At 49.3% G+C, this 18,421-nt stretch overlaps 1 protein-coding gene across 2 annotated transcripts in view; it reads right to left on the bottom strand.

The window, feature by feature from the left end:
* LOC110504382 (cytoplasmic FMR1-interacting protein 2) overlaps positions 1-18,421 on the bottom strand; it is a 68,391-nt gene that overhangs the window by 47,974 nt on the left and 1,996 nt on the right. For both annotated transcript variants that reach the window (XM_036969883.1, XM_036969884.1), the window contains exons 2-3: positions 1,874-2,023; positions 1,692-1,781 (exon numbers count right to left, since the gene is read on the bottom strand). In XM_036969883.1, coding sequence (XP_036825778.1) covers positions 1,692-1,781; positions 1,874-1,990 — 207 coding nt within the window. In that variant the 5' untranslated portion in view covers positions 1,991-2,023. The remainder of the gene's footprint in view (positions 1-1,691; positions 1,782-1,873; positions 2,024-18,421) is intronic.

Here is an 18,421-nt window from a genome sequence, read left to right on the forward strand (position 1 = left end):
ACCGCTCCTTAAGCCCTCTCCCTCTGCCCCATTCCAAACCGCTCCTTAAGTCCTCTCCCTCTGCCCCATTCCAAACCGCTCCTTAAGTCCTCTCCCTCTGCCCCATTCCAAACCGCTCCTTAAGTCCTCTCCCTCTGCCCCATTCCAAACCGCTCCTTAAGTCCTCTCCCTCTGCCCCATTCCAAACCTCTCCTTAAGTCCTCTCCCTCTGCCCCATTCCAAACCTCTCCTTAAGTCCTCTCCCTCTGCCCCAATCCAAACCTCTCCTTAAGTCCTCTCCCTCTGCCCCATTCCAAACCTCTCCTTAAGTCCTCTCCCTCTGCCCCATTCCAAACCGCTCCTTAAGTCCTCTCCCTCTGCCCCATTCCAAACCTCTCCTTAAGTCCTCTCCCTCTGCCCCATTCCAAACCTCTCCTTAAGTCCTCTCCCTCTGCCCCATTCCAAACCGCTCCTTAAGTCCTCTCCCTCTGCCCCATTCCAAACCTCTCCTTAAGTCCTCTCCCTCTGCCCCATTCCAAACCGCTCCTTAAGTCCTCTCCCTCTGCCCCATTCCAAACCGCTCCTTAAGTCCTCTCCCTCTGCCCCATTCCAAACCGCTCCTTAAGTCCTCTCCCTCTGCCCCATTCCAAACCGCTCCTTAAGTCCTCTCCCTCTGCCCCATTCCAAACCTCTCCTTAAGTCCTCTCCCTCTGCCCCATTCCAAATCTCTCCTTAAGTCCTCTCCCTCTGCCCCATTCCAAACCTCTCCTTAAGTCCTCTCCCTCTGCCCCATTCCAAACCTCTCCTTAAGTCCTCTCCCTCTGCCCCATTCCAAATCTCTCCTTAAGTCCTCTCCCTCTGTCCACTCCAAACCTCTCCTTAAGTCCTCTCCCTCTGCCCCATTCCAAACCGCTCCTTAAGTCCTCTCCCTCTGCCCCACTCCAAACCGCTCCTTAAGTCCTCTCCCTCTGCCCCATTCCAAACCTCTCCTTAAGTCCTCTCCCTCTGCCCCATTCCAAACCTCTCCTTAAGTCCTCTCCCTCTGCCCCATTCCAAACCGCTCCTTAAGTCCTCTCCCTCTGCCCCATTCCAAACCGCTCCTTAAGTCCTCTCCCTCTGCCCCACTCCAAACCTCTCCTTAAGTCCTCTCCCTCTGCCCCACTCCAAACCGCTCCTTAAGTCCTCTCCCTCTGCCCCATTCCAAACCTCTCCTTAAGTCCTCTCCCTCTGCCCCATTCCAAACCGCTCCTTAAGTCCTCTCCCTCTGCCCCATTCCAAACCGCTCCTTAAGTCCTCTCCCTCTGCCCCATTCCAAACCGCTCCTTAAGTCCTCTCCCTCTGCCCCATTCCAAACCTCTCCTTAAGTCCTCTCCCTCTGCCCCATTCCAAACCTCTCCTTAAGTCCTCTCCCTCTGCCCCATTCCAAACCTCTCCTTAAGTCCTCTCCCTCTGCCCCATTCCAAACCGCTCCTTAAGTCCTCTCCCTCTGCCCCATTCCAAACCGCTCCTTAAGTCCTCTCCCTCTGCCCCATTCCAAACCGCTCCTTAAGTCCTCTCCCTCTGCCCCATTCCAAACCGCTCCTTAAGTCCTCTCCCTCTGCCCCATTCCAAACCTCTCCTTAAGTCCTCTCCCTCTGCCCCATTCCAAACCGCTCCTTAAGTCCTCTCCCTCTGCCCCATTCCAAACCAATCCCTCCACGTTGCCTACTCACCATGCTAGAATGGACAGTTGCCTGCTCGATGTAGCGAGCTATCCCCGTCACAAACGCATTCCTGTCCTCAAAGTTGGTATCGAAGTTAGCCTTGAGAGAAAGAGAAAAACAGAGTTTATTACTCTTGCAATTCATTTGAAAACTCGGACGTGTGTTGTGTGTGTGTGTGTGTGTGTGTGTACCTGGTACATGATGGATGAAGGCGGAGGTTCGATGCAGGGCTGCTGGTCAGGGAGGGGCAGCTCCTCCAACAGATCCACGTTAGACAGAGCATCCTCCAGAGTCACGTGGGTCGTCATGGTTACAAGAGGTCACTCACACAACCGGCCAGTCTGACAGGGAGACACGAAGACAGACATTAAATGTCACTTTTGTTTATCCAGTTCACTTGCTTTGGCAATGTAAACATATTTTTCCCATGCCAATAAAGCCCCCGAGAGAGAGAGAGAGAGAGAGAGAGAGAGAGAGAGAGAGGGAGAGAGAGAGAGAGAGAGAGAGGGACCTGTCTGCAACCTGTCTCTCTATCTGTGCATTTGTCTGTCGGTCTCTCTGTCTGTGTACCTGTCAGTCTGTATGTCTGTCCACCTGCAACCGGTCTCTCTGACTGTGCACTGGTCTGTCTGTGTACCTGTCAGTCTGTATATCTGTCCACCTTCAACCTGTCTCTCTGACTGTGCACTGGTATGTCTGTCTCTCTGTCTGTGTACCTGTCAGTCTGTATGTCTGTCTGTCAGTCTGTATGTATACCTGTAACCTGTCTGTCTGTCTGTCTGTGCACCTGTAACATGTCTGTCTGTCTGTCTGTCTGTCTGTGCACCTGTAACCTGTCTGTCTGTCGGTCTGTGCACCTGTAACCTGTCTGTCTGTGCACCTGTAACCTGTCTGTGTACCTGTAACCTGTCTGTCTGTCTGTGCACCTGCAACCTGTCTGTGTACCTGTAACCTGTCTGTGTACCTGCAATATGTCTGTGCACCTGTAACCCGTCTGTGTACCTGTAACCTGTCTGTCTGTCTGTGCACCTGCAACCTGTCTGTGTACCTGCAACCTGTCTGTGTACCTGTAACCTGTCTGTCTGTCTGTCTGTGCACCTGTAACCTGTCTGTCTGTGTACCTGTAACCTGTCTGTCTGTCTGTCTGTGCACCTGCAACTTGTCTGTCTGTGCACCTGTAACCTGTCTGTGTACCTGTAACCTGTCTGTCTGACTGTGCACCTGTAACCTGTCTGTGTACCTGTAACCTGTCTGTCTGTCTGTGCACCTGTAACGTGTCTGTCTGTGCACCTGTAACCTGTCTGTGTACCTGTGCACCTGCAACCTGTCTGTCTGTCTGTGCACCTGTAACCTGTCTGTCTGTGCACCTGTAACATGTCTGCCTGTCTGTGCACCTGTCTGTCTCTCTGTCTGTCTGTCTGTCTGTCTGTGTACCTGTATCCTGTACGTCTGTCTGTCTGCCTGTGCACCTGTCTGTCTGTCTGTGCACCTATAACCTGTCTCTCTGTCTGTGCACTTGTCTGTCTCTCTGTCTGTGTACCTGTCAGTCTGTATGTCTGTCCACCTGCAACCTGTCTCTCTGTCTGTACACTGGTATGTCTGTCTGTCGGTATGTGTACCTGTCAGTCTGTCTGTCTGTCTGTATGTGTACCTGTCAGTCTGTCTGTCTGTCTGTATGTGTACCTGTCAGTCTGTCTGTCTGTCTGTCTGTCTGTCTGTGTACCTGTCAGTCTGTCTGTCTGTCTGTGTACCTGTCAGTCTGTCTGTCTGTCTGTCTGTGTACCTGTCTGTCTGTCTGTCTGTATGTCTGTCTGTGTACCTGTCTGTCTGTCTGTCTGTGTACCTGTCAGTCTGTCTGTCTGTATGTGTACCTGTCTGTCTGTATGTGTACCTGTCTGTCTGTCTGTCTGTATGTCTGTCTGTGTACCTGTCTGTCTGTGTTTCACCACTGATGGCATCAGAGAAACAACCTTTGTGTCTCCATGAAAAGACAAGTGTTGTAATGCTAGACAACGCTGTCCTTCTGAGTAGGAGGAGAGCAGCAGTACACTGACTAACTGTCTGTCAGACCACTGCTGAATGTACGTAGCACACTGGTATACATGATGCTGTTCTGTCTGCTCTGCACTGAAACCAGACAGCTGAGTAGGCTAAATCACTTGCAGACAGGCAGGTCATTAACACTTGATTGAAGATGGACAAAAATAGTGCAGAAAGGCACATCAATAGCTTACCAAACAAAGGTGTTCCTAATCAATCAATCGATTACAGTATTGCTCTCTTGCACACAGAAACCTTGTAGAGCGGACTGTTTAGAAGACCATAGACCCTTACAGCCAGTCTGGTCTGGGTCTGAACAGGAACAGACCCTTACAGCCAGTCTGGTCTGGGTCTGAACAGGAACAGACCCTTACAGCCAGTCTGGTCTGGGTCTGAACAGGAACAGACCCTTACAGCCAGTCTGGTCTGGGTCTGAACAGGAACCTGGTCTGGGTCTGAACAGGAACAGACCCTTACAGCCAGTCTGGTCTGGGTCTGAACAGGAACAGACCCTTACAGCCAGTCTGGTCTGGGTCTGAACAGGAACAGACCCTTACAGCCAGTCTGGTCTGGGTCTGAACAGGAACAGACCCTTACAGCCAGTCTGGTCTGGGTCTGAACAGGAACCTGGTCTGGGTCTGAACAGGAACAGACCCTTACAGCCAGTCTGGTCTGGGTCTGAACAGGAACAGACCCTTACAGCCAGTCTGGTCTGGGTCTGAACAGGAACAGACCCTTACAGCCAGTCTGGTCTGGGTCTGAACAGGAACAGACCCTTACAGCCAGTCTGGTCTGGGTCTGAACAGGAACAGACCCTTACAGCCAGTCTGGTCTGGGTCTGAACAGGAACCTGGTCTGGGTCTGAGCAGGAACAGACCCTTACAGCCAGTCCGGTCTGGGTCTGAACAGGAACAGACCCTTACAGCCAGTCTGGTCTGGGTCTGAACAGGAACAGACCCTTACAGCCAGTCTGGTCTGGGTCTGAACAGGAACAGACCCTTACAGCCAGTCTGGTATGGGTCTGAACAGGAACAGACCCTTACAGCCAGTCTGGTCTGGGTCTGAACAGGAACAGACCCTTACAGCCAGTCTGGTCTGGGTCTGAACAGGAACAGACCCTTACAGCTAGTCTGGTCTGGGTCTGAACAGGAACAGACCCTTACAGCCAGTCTGGTCTGGGTCTGAACAGGAACAGACCCTTACAGCCAGTCTGGTCTGGGTCTGAACAGGAACAGACCCTTACAGTCAGTCTGGTCTGGGTCTGAGCAGGAACCTGGTCTGGGTCTGAGCAGGAACAGACCCTTACAGTCAGTCTGGTCTGGGTCTGAGCAGGAACCTGGTCTGGGTCTGAACAGGAACAGACCCTTACAGCCAGTCTGGTCTGGGTCTGAACAGGAACAGACCCTTACAGTCAGTCTGGTCTGGGTCTGAGCAGGAACAGTGTGCCTACGTCCCAAATGCCACCCTATCCCCTACATAGTGCACTATATAGGAAATGGGGTGCCATTTGGGATGACAAACTGTGTCTGGCCCGGGGGCCTAGGTCCTTGCCTACATATCATGTGCCTCTCAGGAGTGTGTTTTTACATCTGCTCTGACACACAGGGGCTGACATGCCTGATAAGATGCTTAATCTCCTACAGCCAGAAGGAACAGTGGGGGAGATGGAGGAGAGGAAGAAGGGAAGGGGGTGAAGAGGGGAGAGGGTAGAGGGGGAAGATGGGAGAGGGTGAAGTGGGAGAGGGTGAAGAGAGTGAAGAGGGGAGAGGGTGAAGAGAGTGAAGAGGAGAGATGGTGAAGAGGGGAGAGGGTAAAGAGGGGGAAGATGGGAGAGGGTGAAGTGGGAGAGGGTGAAGAGAGTGAAGAGGGGAGAGGGTGAAGAGAGTGAAGAGGGGAGATGGTGAAGAGGAGAGATGGTGAAGATGGTGAAGAGGGGAGAGGATGAAGTGGGGAGAGGGTGAAGAAGGGAGAGGGTGAAGAAGGGAGAGGTTTAAGAAGGGAGAGGGTGAAGATGGGAGAGGGTGAAGAGGGGTTAGATGGGAGAGGGTGAAGAGGGGTAGAGGGGAGAGGGTGAAGAGGGGGTAGAGGAGAGAGGGTGAAGAGGTTGAAGAGGGAAGAGGGTGAAGAGGTTGAAGAGGGAAGAGGGTGAAGAGGTTGAAGAGGAGAGAGGGTGAAGTGGGGAGAGGGTGAAGAGGGGGAAGATGGGAGAGGGTGAAGTGGGAGAAGATGGGAGAGGGTGAAGTGGGAAGAGGGTGAAGAGAGTGAAGTGGGGAGAGGGTGAAGGGAGAGGGTGAAGAGGGGAGAGGGTGAAGAAGGGAGAGGGTGAAGAGGGGAGAGGGTGAAGAGGGGGTAGATGGGAGAGGGTGAAGAGGGGAGAGGGTGAAGAGGGGGAAGATGGGAGAGGGTGAAGAGGGGAGAGGGTGAAGAGGGTGAAGAGGGGGTAGAGGGGAGAGGGTGAAGTGGGAAAAGGGTGAAGAGGGGGAAGATGGGAGAGGGTGAAGAGGGAAGAGGGTGAAGAAGGGAGAGGGTGAAGAGGGGAGAGGGTGAAGAGGGGAGAGGGTGAAGAGGGGGGAGAGGGTGAAGAGGGGGGAGAGGGTGAAGAGGGAAGAGGGTGAAGTGGGAAGAGGGTGAAGTGGGAAGAGGGTGAAGAGGGTGAAGAGGGTGAAGAGGGAAGAGGGTGAAGAGGGTGAAGAGGGAAAAGGGTGAAGAGGGAAAAGGGTGAAGAGGGTGAAGAGGGAAAAGGGTGAAGAGGGTGAAGAGAGTGAAGAGGGTGAAGAGGGAAAAGGGTGAAGAGGGTGAAGAGGGTGAAGAGGGTGAAGAGGGAAAAGGGTGAAGAGGGTGAAGAGGGAAAAGGGTGAAGAGGGTGAAGAGGGAAAAGGGTGAAGAGGGTGAAGAGGGTGAAGAGGGTGAAGAGGGAAAAGGGTGAAGAGGGAAAAGGGTGAAAAGGGTGAAGAGGGTGAAGAGGGTGAAGAGGGTGAAGAGGGAAAAGGGTGAAGAGGGTGAAGAGGGAAAAGGGTGAAGAGGGTGAAGAGGGTGAAGAGGGTGAAGAGGGAAAAGGGTGAAGAGGGAAGAGGTTGAAGAGGTGAGAGGGAGAAGAGGGAAGTGGTTGAAGAGGGAGAAGAGGGAATAGGGAGAAGAGGGAAGAGGGTGAAGAGGGAAGAGCGTGAAGAGGGAAGAGCGTGAAGAGGGAAGAGGGGAAGAGGTTGAAGAGGGGAGAGGGAGAAGAGGGTGAAGGGGGAAGAGGTTGAAGAGGGAAGATGTTGAAGAGGTGAGAGGGAGAAGAGGTGAGAGGGAGAAGAGGGGAGAGGGAGAAGAGGGGAGAGGGAGAAGAGGGGAGAGGTTGAAGAGGGGAGAGGTTGAAGTGGGGAGAGGGTGAAGAAGGGAGAGGGTGAAGAAGGGAGAGGGTGAAGAGGGGAGAGGGAGAAGAGGGAAGAGGGTGAAGAGTGTGAAGAGGGAAGAGGGAAGAGGTTGAAGAGGAGAGAGGGTGAAGAGGGAAGAGGGAAGAGGGTGAAGAGGTTGAAGAAGAGAGAGGGTGAAGAGGGAAGAGGGAAGAGGTTGAAGAGGAGAGAGGGTGAAGAGGGAAGAGGGTGAAGAGGAGAGATGGTGAAGTGGGAAGAGGGTGAAGAGGGGAGAGGGTGAAGAGGGGAGATGGTGAAGAGGAGAGATGGTGAAGAGGGGGTAGAGGGGAGAGGGTGAAGGGGAGAGAGGGTGAAGAGGGGAGAGGGTGAAGAGGAGAGATGGTGAAGAGGGGGTAGAGGGGAGAGGGTGAAGGGGGAAGAGGTTGAAGAGGGAAGATGTTGAAGAGGTGAGAGGGAGAAGAGGTGAGAGGGAGAAGAGGTGAGAGGGAGAAGAGGTGAGAGGGAGAAGAGGGGAGAGGGAGAAGAGGGGAGAGGTTGAAGAGGGGAGAGGTTGAAGTGGGGAGAGGGTGAAGAAGGGAGAGGGTGAAGAAGGGAGAGGGTGAAGAGGGGAGAGGGAGAAGAGGGAAGAGGGTGAAGAGGGAAGAGGTTGAAGAGGAGAGAGGGTGAAGAGGGAAGAGGGTGAAGAGGGAAGAGGGTGAAGAGCGTGAAGAGGGAAGAGGTTGAAGAGGAGAGAGGGTGAAGAGGGAAGAGGGTGAAGAGGAGAGATGGTGAAGTGGGAAGAGGGTGAAGTGGGAAGAGGGTGAAGAGGGGAGAGGGTGAAGAGGAGAGATGGTGAAGAGGAGAGATGGTGAAGAGGGGGTAGAGGGGAGAGGGTGAAGGGGAGAGAGGGTGAAGGGGGGGGGTGAAGAGGAGAGATGTTGAAGAGGGGGTAGAGGGGAGAGGGTGAAGAGGGGAGAGGGTGAAGAGGAGAGATGGTGAAGAGGGGGTAGAGGGGAGAGAGTGAAGGGGAGAGAGGGTGAAGAGGGTGAAGAGGAGAGATGGTGAAGAGGGGGTAGAGGGGAGAGGGTGAAGAGGGGAGAGGGTGAAGAGGGGAGATGGTGAAGAGGAGAGAGGGTGAAGAGGGTGAAGAGGAGAGAGGGTGAAGAGGAGAGAGGGTGAAGAGGGTGAAGAGGAGAGAGGGTGAAGAGGAGAGAGGGTGAAGAGGGTGAAGAGGAGGGAAGAGGGAAGAGGGTGAAGAGCGTGAAGAGGGAAGAGGGAAGAGGTTGAAGAGGTGAGAGGGTGAAAAGGGAAGAGGGAAGAAGGTGAAGAGGAGAGAGGGTGAAGAGGGGAGAGGGTGAAGAGGGGAGAGGGTGAAGAGGGGAGAGGGAGAAGAGGGGAGAGGGAGAAGAGGGGAGAGGTTGAAGAGGGGAGAGGTTGAAGTGGGGAGAGGGTGAAGAAGGGAGAGGGTGAAGAAGGGAGAGGGTGAAGAGGGAAGAGGTTGAAGAGGGAAGAGGGTGAAGATCGTGAAGGGGGAAGAGGGAAGAGGTTGAAGAGGAGAGAGGGTGAAGAGGGAAGAGGGAAGAGGGTGAAGAGGAGAGATGGTGAAGTGGGAAGAGGGTGAAGTGGGAAGAGGGTGAAGAGGGGAGAGGGTGAAGAGGGGAGAGGGTGAAGAGGAGAGATGGTGAAGAGGGGGTAGAGGGGAGAGGGTGAAGGGGAGAGAGGGTGAAGGGGGGGTGAAGAGGAGAGATGGTGAAGAGGGGGTAGAGGGGAGAGGGTGAAGAGGGGAGAGGGTGAAGAGGAGAGATGGTGAAGAGGGGGTAGAGGGGAGAGGGTGAAGGGGAGAGAGGGTGAAGAGGGTGAAGAGGAGAGATGGTGAAGAGGGGGTAGAGGGGAGAGGGTGAAGAGGGGAGAGGGTGAAGTGGGGAGAGGGTGAAGAGGAGAGAGGGTGAAGAGGGTGAAGAGGAGAGATGGTGAAGAGGAGAGAGGGTGAATAGGGTGAAGAGGAGAGACGGTGAAGAGGAGAGATGGTGAAGAGGGGGTAGAGGGGAGAGGGTGAAGGGGAGAGAGGGTGAAGGGGGGGTGAAGAGGAGAGATGGTGAAGAGGGTGAAGAGGAGAGATGGTGAAGAGGAGAGATGGTGAAGAGGGGGTAGAGGGGAGAGGGTGAAGAGGAGAGATGGTGAAGAGGGGAGAGGGTGAAGAGGAGAGTTGGTGAAGAGGGGAGAGGGTGAAGTGGAGAGATGGTGAAGAGGGGAGAGGGTGACGCGGGGAGAGGGTGAAGAGGGGAGAGGGGAGAGGGTGAAGAGGGGAGATGGTGAAGGGGAGAGATGGTGAAGAGGGGAGAGGGTGAAGAGGAGAGCTGGTGAAGAGGAGAGATGGTGAAGAGGGGAGAGGGTGAAGAGGAGAGAGGGTGAAGAGGAGAGAGGGTGAAGAGGAGAGAGGGTGAAGAGGGGAGAGGGTGAAGAGGGGAGAGGGTGAAGAGGGGAGAGGGTGAAGAGGAGAGAGGGTGAGCACAGTACAGCGAGTAGAGCACAGTACAGCGAGTAGAACACAGTACAGCACAGTACAGCGAGTAGAGCACAGTACAGCAAGTAGAGCACAGTACAGCGAGTAGAACACAGTACAGCAAGTAGAACACAGTAGAGCACAGTACAGCAAGTAGAACACAGTAGAGCACAGTACAGCGAGTAGAACACAGTACAGTGAGTGGGACACAGTAGAGCCCAGTATAGTGAGTGGAGTACCATGAGTACAGCACAGTAGAGCACAGTACAGAGAGTAGAACACAGAGCGAGTAAGGCACAGTAGAGCACAGTACAGAGAATAGAGCACAGTACAGAGAGTAGAGCACAGTAGAGCACAGTACAGAGAGTTGAACACAGTAGAGCGAGTAAGGCACAGTAGAGCACGGTACAGAGAATAGAGCACAGTACAGTGAGTCAAACACAGTAGAGCACAGTACAGAGAATAGAGCACAGTACAGAGAGTAGAGCACAGTAGAGCACAGTACAGCGAGTAGAACACAGTAGAGCACATCACAGTGAGTAGAGCATAGTACAGAAAATAGAGCACAGTGCAGCGAGTAGAGCACAGTACAGAGAGTAGAGCACAGTAGAGCACAGTACAGAGAGTAGAGCACAGTACAGAGAGCAGAACACAGTAGAGCACAGCACAGTACAGAGAGTAGAGCACAGTACAGAGAATAGAGCACAGTAGAGCACATCACAGTGAGTAGAGCATAGTACAGAAAATAGAGCACAGTGCAGCGAGTAGAGCACAGTACAGAGAGTAGAGCACAGTAGAGCACAGTACAGAGAGTAGAACACAGTACAGTGAGTAGAACACAGTAGAGTGAGTAAGGCACAGTAGAGCACAGTACAGAGAATAGAGCACAGTACAGTGAGTTGAACACAGTAGAGCACAGTACAGCAAGTAAAACACAGTAGAGCACAGCACAGTGAGTAGAGCACAGTACAGAGAATAGAGCACAGTAGAGCACAGTACAGTGAGTAGAGCACAGTACAGCAAGTAGAATACAGTACAGCACAGTATAGTGAGTAGAACACAGTAGAGCACATCACAGTGAGTAGAGCATAGTACAGAAAATAGAGCACAGTGCAGCGAGTAGAGCACAGTACAGAGAGTAGAGCACAGTAGAGCACAGTACAGAGAGTAGAGCACAGTACAGAGAGTAGAACACAGTAGAGCACAGCACAGTACAGAGAGTAGAGCACAGTACAGAGAATAGAGCACAGTAGAGCACAGTACAGCGAGTAGAGCACAGTACAGAGAGTTGAGCACAGTAAGGAGAATAGAGCACAGTAGAGCACAGTACAGCGAGTAGAACACAGTAGAGCACAGTACAGAGAGTTGAGCACAGTACAGAGAATAGAGCACAGTAGAGCACAGTACAGCGAGTAGAACACAGTGCAGCGGAAGAGTGAGAGAGTGAGTGAGTGAGTGAGTGAGTGAGTGAGTGAGTGAGTGAGTGAGTGAGTGAGTGAGTGAGTGAGTGAGTGAGTGAGTGAGTTTAGGAGGAAGAGTGAGTTATAGATATATCTCTATCCAAGTCATCCTTTATCCCCTCCAGCCCCGTACAGGAGAAGCTAGTCTCTAAGGAGAGCAGTGAGTAGAGAGAGAGATGTGAAGGCATTCATTTATTTGTATTCCTTTGTGAAATGCATGTACAGTGACTTCAGAAATGATTTCCACCCAATCACTTTTTCCACGGTTTGTTACGTTACAGCCTTAATCTAAAATGGATTCAATTATTTCTCTTTCCTCATCAATCTACACACCATACCCCATAATGACAAAGCAAAAACAGGTTTTTAAAAATGTTGCTTATTTATTAAAAATTAAAACTGAAATATTCCATTTACATAAGTATTCAGACCCTTTACTCAGTACTTTGTTGAAGCACCTTTGGCATCGATTACAGCCTTGAGTCTTCTTGAGAATGATGCTACAAACTTGGCACACCTGTATTTGTGGAGTTTCTCCCATTCTTCTCTGCAGATCCTCTCAAGCTCTGTCAGGTTGGATGGGGAGCGTTGCTGCACAGCTATTTTCAGGTCTCTCCAGAGATGTTTGATCGGGTTCAAGTCTGGGCTCTGGCTGGGCCACTCAAGGACATTTAGAGACTTGTCCCGAAGCCACTCCTGCGTTGTCTTGTCTGTGTGCTTAGGGTTGTTGTCCTGTTGGAAGGTGAACCTTCGCCCCAGTCTGAGGTCATGAGCACGTTTTTATCAAGGATCTCTCTGTACTTTGCTCCGTTCATCTTTGCTTCGATCCTGACTAGTCTCTCAGCCCAAGGCGATGAAAAACATCCCCACAGCATGATGCTGCCACCACCATGGTTCACAGTAGGGATGGTGCCAGGTTTCCTCCAGACATGACGCTTGGCATTTAGGCCAAATAGTTTAATCTTGGTTCTAATGGTCTTAGAATCTCTAGGTACATTTTGGTACTCCAAGCAGGCTGTCATGTGCCTTTTTACAGAGGAGTGGCTTCTGGCCACTCTAATATAAAAGGCCTGATTGGTGGAGTAATGCAGAGATGGGTGTCCTTCTGGAAGGTTCTTCCATCTCCACAGAGGAACTCTGGAGCTCTGTCAGAGTGACCATCAGGTTGTTGTTCACCTCCCTGACCAAGGCCCTTCTCCCCCTATGGCTCAGTTTGGCCAGGCGGCCAGCTCTAGGAAGAGTCTTGATGGTTCCAAACTTCTTCCATTTAAGAATGGAGGCCACTGTGTTCTTGGGGACCTTCAATGCTGCAGACATGTTTTGGTACCCAGATCCCCAGACTCAACCCTGTTTCAGAGCAGGAAGGACAATTCCTTTGACCTCATGGCTTGGTTTTTGCTCTGAAATGCACTGTCAACTGTGAGACCTTCTATAGGCAGGTATGTGCCTTTCCAAATCATGTCCAATCAATTGAATTTACCACAGGTGGACTCCAACCAAGTTGTAGAAACAGATCAAGGATGATCAATGGAAACAGGATGCACATGAGCTCAATTATTTTATTTTTTTTCTCATAGCAAAGGGTCTGAAAACATGTGTAAATAATGTTCTTCTGTTTTTTATAAATTTGCTACAATTTTTTAAAAACCTGTTTTCGGTTTGTCATTATGGGGAGTTGTGTGGAGATTGCTTTTGAGAGACAAGTGTATATATAACCTAAATAAGGGATATTTAAAAGGCAAAGGCAAAAAGGAAGTGTGATAGCAAGAGAGAAAGGAGAAGAGAGAGAGAGAGAGAAAGGAGAGAGAGGGGTAGAGGGGAGAGAGAGAGAGAAAGGAGAGAGAGGGGTAGAGGGGAGAGAGAAAGGAGAAGAGAGAGAGAGAGAGAGAGAGGAGAGAGAAAGGAGAAGAGAGAGAGAGAGAGAGAGAGAGAGAGAGAGATAGAGAAAGGGGAGAGAGAGAGAGAGAGAAAGGAGAGAAAGGAGAGAGAGAGATAAATGAGAGAGAAAGGATAGAGAAAGGAGAGAGAGAGATACAGTGCCTTGCGAAAGTATTCGGCCCCCTTGAACTTTGCGACCTTTTGCCACATTTCAGGCTTCAAACATAAAGATATAAAACTGTATTTTTTTGTGAAGAATCAACAAGTGGGACACAATCATGAAGTGGAACGACATTTATTGGATATTTCAAACTTTTTTAACAAATCAAAAACTGAAAAATTGGGCGTGCAAAATTATTCAGCCCCCTTAAGTTAATACTTTGTAGCGCCACCTTTTGCTGCGATTACAGCTGTAAGTTGCTTGGGGTATGTCTATCAGTTTTGCACATCGAGAGACCAACATTTTTTCCCATTCCTCCTTGCAAAACAGCTCGAGCTCAGTGAGGTTGGATGGAGAGCATTTGTGAACAGCAGTTTTCAGTTCTTTCCACAGATTCTCGATTGGATTCAGGTCTGGACTTTGACTTGGCCATTCTAACACCTGGATATGTTTATTTTTGAACCATTCCATTGTAGATTTTGCTTTATGTTTTAGATCATTGTCTTGTTGGAAGACAAATCTCTGTCCCAGTCTCAGGTCTTTTGCAGACTCCATCAGGTATTCTTCCAGAATGGTCCTGTATTTGGCTCCATCCATCTTCCCATCAATTTTAACCATCTTCCCTGTCCCTGCTGAAGAAAAGCAGGCCCAAACCATGATGCTGCCACCACCATGTTTGACAGTGGGGATGGTGTGTTCAGCTGTGTTGCTTTTACGCCAAACATAACGTTTTGCATTGTTGCCAAAAAGTTCAATTTTGGTTTCATCTGACCACAGCACCTTCTTCCACATGTTTGGTGTGTCTCCCAGGTGGCTTGTGGCAAACTTTAAATGACACTTTTTATGGATATCTTTAAGAAATGGCTTTCTTCTTGCCACTCTTCCATAAAGGCCAGATTTGTGCAATATACGACTGATTGTTGTCCTATGGACAGAGTCTCCCACCTCAGCTGTAGATCTCTGCAGTTCATCCAGAGTGATCATGGGCCTCTTGGCTGCATCTCTGATCAGTCTTCTCCTTGTATGAGCTGAAAGTTTAGAGGGACGGCCAGGTCTTGGTAGATTTGCAGTGGTCTGATACTCCTTCCATTTCAATATTATTGCTTGCACAGTGCTCCTTGGGATGTTTAAAGCTTGGGAAATATTTTTGTATCCAAATCCGGCTTTAAACTTCTTCACAACAGTATCTCGGACCTGCCTGGTGTGTTCCTTGTTCTTCATGATGCTCTCTGCGCTTTTAACGGACCTCTGAGACTATCACAGTGCAGGTTCATTTATACGGAGACTTGATTACACACAGGTGGATTGTATTTATCATCATTAGTCATTTAGGTCAACATTGGATCATTCAGAGATCCTCACTGAACTTCTGGAGAGAGTTTGCTGCACTGAAAGTAAAGGGACTGAATAATTTTGTACGCCCAATTTTTCAGTTTTTGATTTGTTAAAAAAGTTTGAAATATCCAATAAATGTCGTTCCACTTCATGATTGTGTCCCACTTGTTGTTGATTCTTCACAAAAAAATACAGTTTTATATCTTTATGTTTGAAGCCTGAAATGTGGCAAAAGGTCGCAAAGTTCAAGGGGGCCGAATACTTTCGCAAGGCACTGTAAATGAGATAGAACGAATAGAGAAAGGAGAGAGAGAAAGAAAGGAGAGAGAAAATGAAGTGTGTCATGTCCGGGTCACACCACTCAATGGGTTCCCCCCTGGGCTACCATCCTCGCCACACACACGGAAAATACAGGGTCTGTTTATGAGTGACATGGTGGAACACAGACTGTGGAACTCATATTCAGGGAGAGATTATGGTTTGGACTGTGTGTTCAAACCATAGTAACTCCCTCATGATGTCACAAATCTCAGAATAACGACCACGCCTAATGGCAGGTTGAGAGAATAGAGAGGGCCATGGAGTATTGTTGCCTAGTAGGCTGTTTTTAGGCACCTTGACTCAGGTGTCAATCAACTCTGTGGTAGTGTAGTGTAGTGTGTAGACTACTAGTTCTATGGTTGGGATTCAAGGTGGTGGTTCTTGATAACTGGCCATGCAATCACCAATCAGTGCTCAATTGATCAAGGAATTGTTCAAGAACCGAGAGAGAATAAACCATTAGGACTGGAGACAGGGGGTGAGAATGTCCGGCCTACATTAACACAGCAAGCAAGTGTAATAACTACACACACAATTGGTTTCGGAATCGGTTGATCCAATACAGACACATTCCTTCATCTTTCATTAGCTTCAGCCCAACATACACACAGTCTCTGATAATCTACCCAGGAAAGGGATGAAAATAGTCCATATTAATATATGTAGCCTTAGAAATAAGGTTCATGAAACCAATAACTCGCTAACATCAGATAACATTGATATACTGGCCATCTCCGAAGCTTACTTAGATTATTCCTTTGATGATACAGCAGTAGCAATACAGTGATAACGTTTATAGAAAAAACAAGAATGCCTATGGGGGAGGTGTTTCTGTATATATCTCATGTCTGTTGAACTGTTGCGGTTGCATATTAACCTGCCTCATCTAAAGCCTCTTATTTTGGGGTGCTGCTATAGGCCACCAAATGCTAACAGTGCTGCTAAGTGCTAACGCTGCTGCTAAGTGCTAATGGTGCTGCTAAGTGCTAATGGTGCTGCTAAGTGCTAACGCTACTGCTAAGTGCTAATGGTGCTGCTAAGTGCTAACGGTGCTGCTAAGTGTTAACGGTGCTGCTAAGCGCTAACGGTGCTGCTAAGCGCTAACGGTGCTGCTAAGTGCTAACAGTAAGTATTTGGATAGCAAGTGTGCAATGCTTGATAATGTGTGTGATGGTAACAGAGATGTCTATTTTCTACCAATAGTGTTGGATCTGTGACATCCACTTGAATCAATCATATTTTCACTAACGTTGCAGAGCTTTGCTTCAAAACAATATCAGTTTGCATTGGCTGTAGTGACCATAACATTGTGGCAATAACAAGGGAAGTGCCAAAGGTTGGGCCTAAAGTCATTTATAAGAGATCATTCGAGAACAAATCGAAAGGAGTGTGTGTCCACAGGCGTGGAAGGAAGCTAAAGTAATTCCACTGTCTAAAAATAGTAAAGCTCTCTTTGCTGACTAACAGCCACCCATTCAGTTTGCTACCTGTTCTGAGTAAACTGATGGAGAGGATTGTGTTCGAGCAAATACAATGCTATTTTTCCGAGAACAAGTGAACTACTGACTTTCAGCATGCATATAGAAAAGGGCACTCAACTTGTACTGCACTGACTCAGATGACTGATGATTGGTTAAGATAAATGGATAATTAGATATCAGTGCAGCCTTTGATGTTATTGATCATAAATTATTGAAAAAACAAACTTTCTAAGGCTTTACATCACCTGCCATCGCATGGCTGGAGAGTTACTTATCCAATAGAACCCAGAGAATGTTCTTCAATGGAAGCTTCTCCATCATCAGACATGCGTTTGTGCGGTCTCCCGCAGGCCGCCACGCTCTATTTTTACAATTGATTTGCCACTGGTCTTACATGAAGCTAAACTCAAAGAAAGAAACATCCTCTCACTGCCAACTGTGTTTATTTTCAGCAATCTTAACATGTGGAAATATTTGTATGAACAACAAGATTCAACAACTGAGACATAAACTGAACAAGTTCCACAGACATGTGACTAACAGAAATGGAACAATGTGACCCTGAACAAAGGCGGGGGGTCAAAATCAAAAGTAACAGTCAGTATCTGGTGTGGCCACCAGCTGCATTAAGTACTGCAGTGCATCTCCTCCTCAGAGACCCTGCACCAGATTTGCCGGTTCTTGCTGTGAGATGTTACCCCACTCTTCCACCAAGGCACCTGCAAGTTCCCAGACATTTCAAGGGGGAATGGCCCTAGCCCTCACACCCCGATCCAACAGGTCCCAGACGTGCTCAATGGATCTGAGATCCGGGCTCTTCGCTGGCCATAGCAGAACACTGACATTCCTGTCTTGCAGGAAATCACGCACAGAACGAGCGGTATGGCTGGTGGCATTGTCATGCTGGAGGGTCAGGATGAGCCTGCAGGAAGGGTACCACATGAGGGAGGAGGAAGTCTTCCCTGTAACGCACAGCATTGAGATTGCCTGCAATGACAACAAGCTCAGTCAATGATGCTGTGACACAACGCCCCAGACCATGACAGACCCTCCACTTCCAAATAGATCCCGCTCCAGAGTACAGGCCTCAGTGTAACGCTCATTCCTTCGACGATAAACGCGAATCCGACCATCACCCCTGGTGAGACAAAACCGTGACTAGTCAGTGAAGAGCACTTTTTGCCAGTACTGTCTGGTCCAACGACGGTGGGCTTGTGCCAATAGGTGACGCTGTTGCCGGTGATGTCTGGTGAGGACCTGCCTCACAACAGCCCTACAAGCCCTCAGTCCAGCCTCTCTCAGACTATTGTGGACAGTCTGAGCACTGATGGAGGGATTGTGCGTTCCTGGTGTAACTCGGGCAGTTGTTGTTGCCATCCTGTACCTGTCTCGCAAGTGTGATGTTCGGATGTACCGATCCTGTGCAGGTGTTGTTATACGTGGTCTGCCACTACGAGGACGATCAGCTGTCCGTTCTGTCTCACTGTAGCGCTGTCTTAGGCGTCTCACAGTACAGACATTGCAATTTATTGCCCTGGCCACATCTGCAGTCCTCAGGCCTCCTTGCAGCATGACTATGGCACGTTCACTCAGATGAGCAAGGACCCTGGGCATCGTTCATCTGGTGTTTTTCAGAGTCAGTAGTGTGACCTTGATTGCCTACTGTGACCTTGATTGCCTACTGTCTGTAAGCTGTTAGTGTCTTAACGACTGTTCCACACGTTCATTAATTGTGTATGGTTCATTGAATAAGTATGGGAAGTGTTTAAACCCTTTACAATGAAGGTCTGTGAAGTTATTTGGATTTTTACGAATTATCATTGAAAGACAGGGTGCTAAAAAAGGGAAGTTTAATGACTATGTATGTGAATTATTCCACACTCTACATGTCAGCACGCAAAGCCAGAGATCACTGACATTCTAAATAAGGAGTTACAGTCAGTATCAGAATGGGTGATTAATAATAAACTGGTCATAAATAGACCTAAAACTAAAAACATTGTATTTGGTTCAAAACATTCTCTAAGACCTAAACTTCAACTGGAGTTATACATAAAGAGTGACCATTGAGAAAGTTTAGGAAGCTAAACTCCTAGGTATAACATGGTCAATTATCATGGCCAAATCATATTGATAAAGTTGTTGTGAAGATGGGGAGGGGTATGTTTTATATTTAAAAAAACAATGTCTGCATTTTTGATACAAAAATTAACTGTACTAGTT

The sequence above is a fragment of the Oncorhynchus mykiss genome, chromosome 31 (genome assembly GCF_013265735.2).
Source record: "Oncorhynchus mykiss isolate Arlee chromosome 31, USDA_OmykA_1.1, whole genome shotgun sequence".
Classification (NCBI taxonomy): Eukaryota; Metazoa; Chordata; class Actinopteri; order Salmoniformes; family Salmonidae; genus Oncorhynchus; species Oncorhynchus mykiss.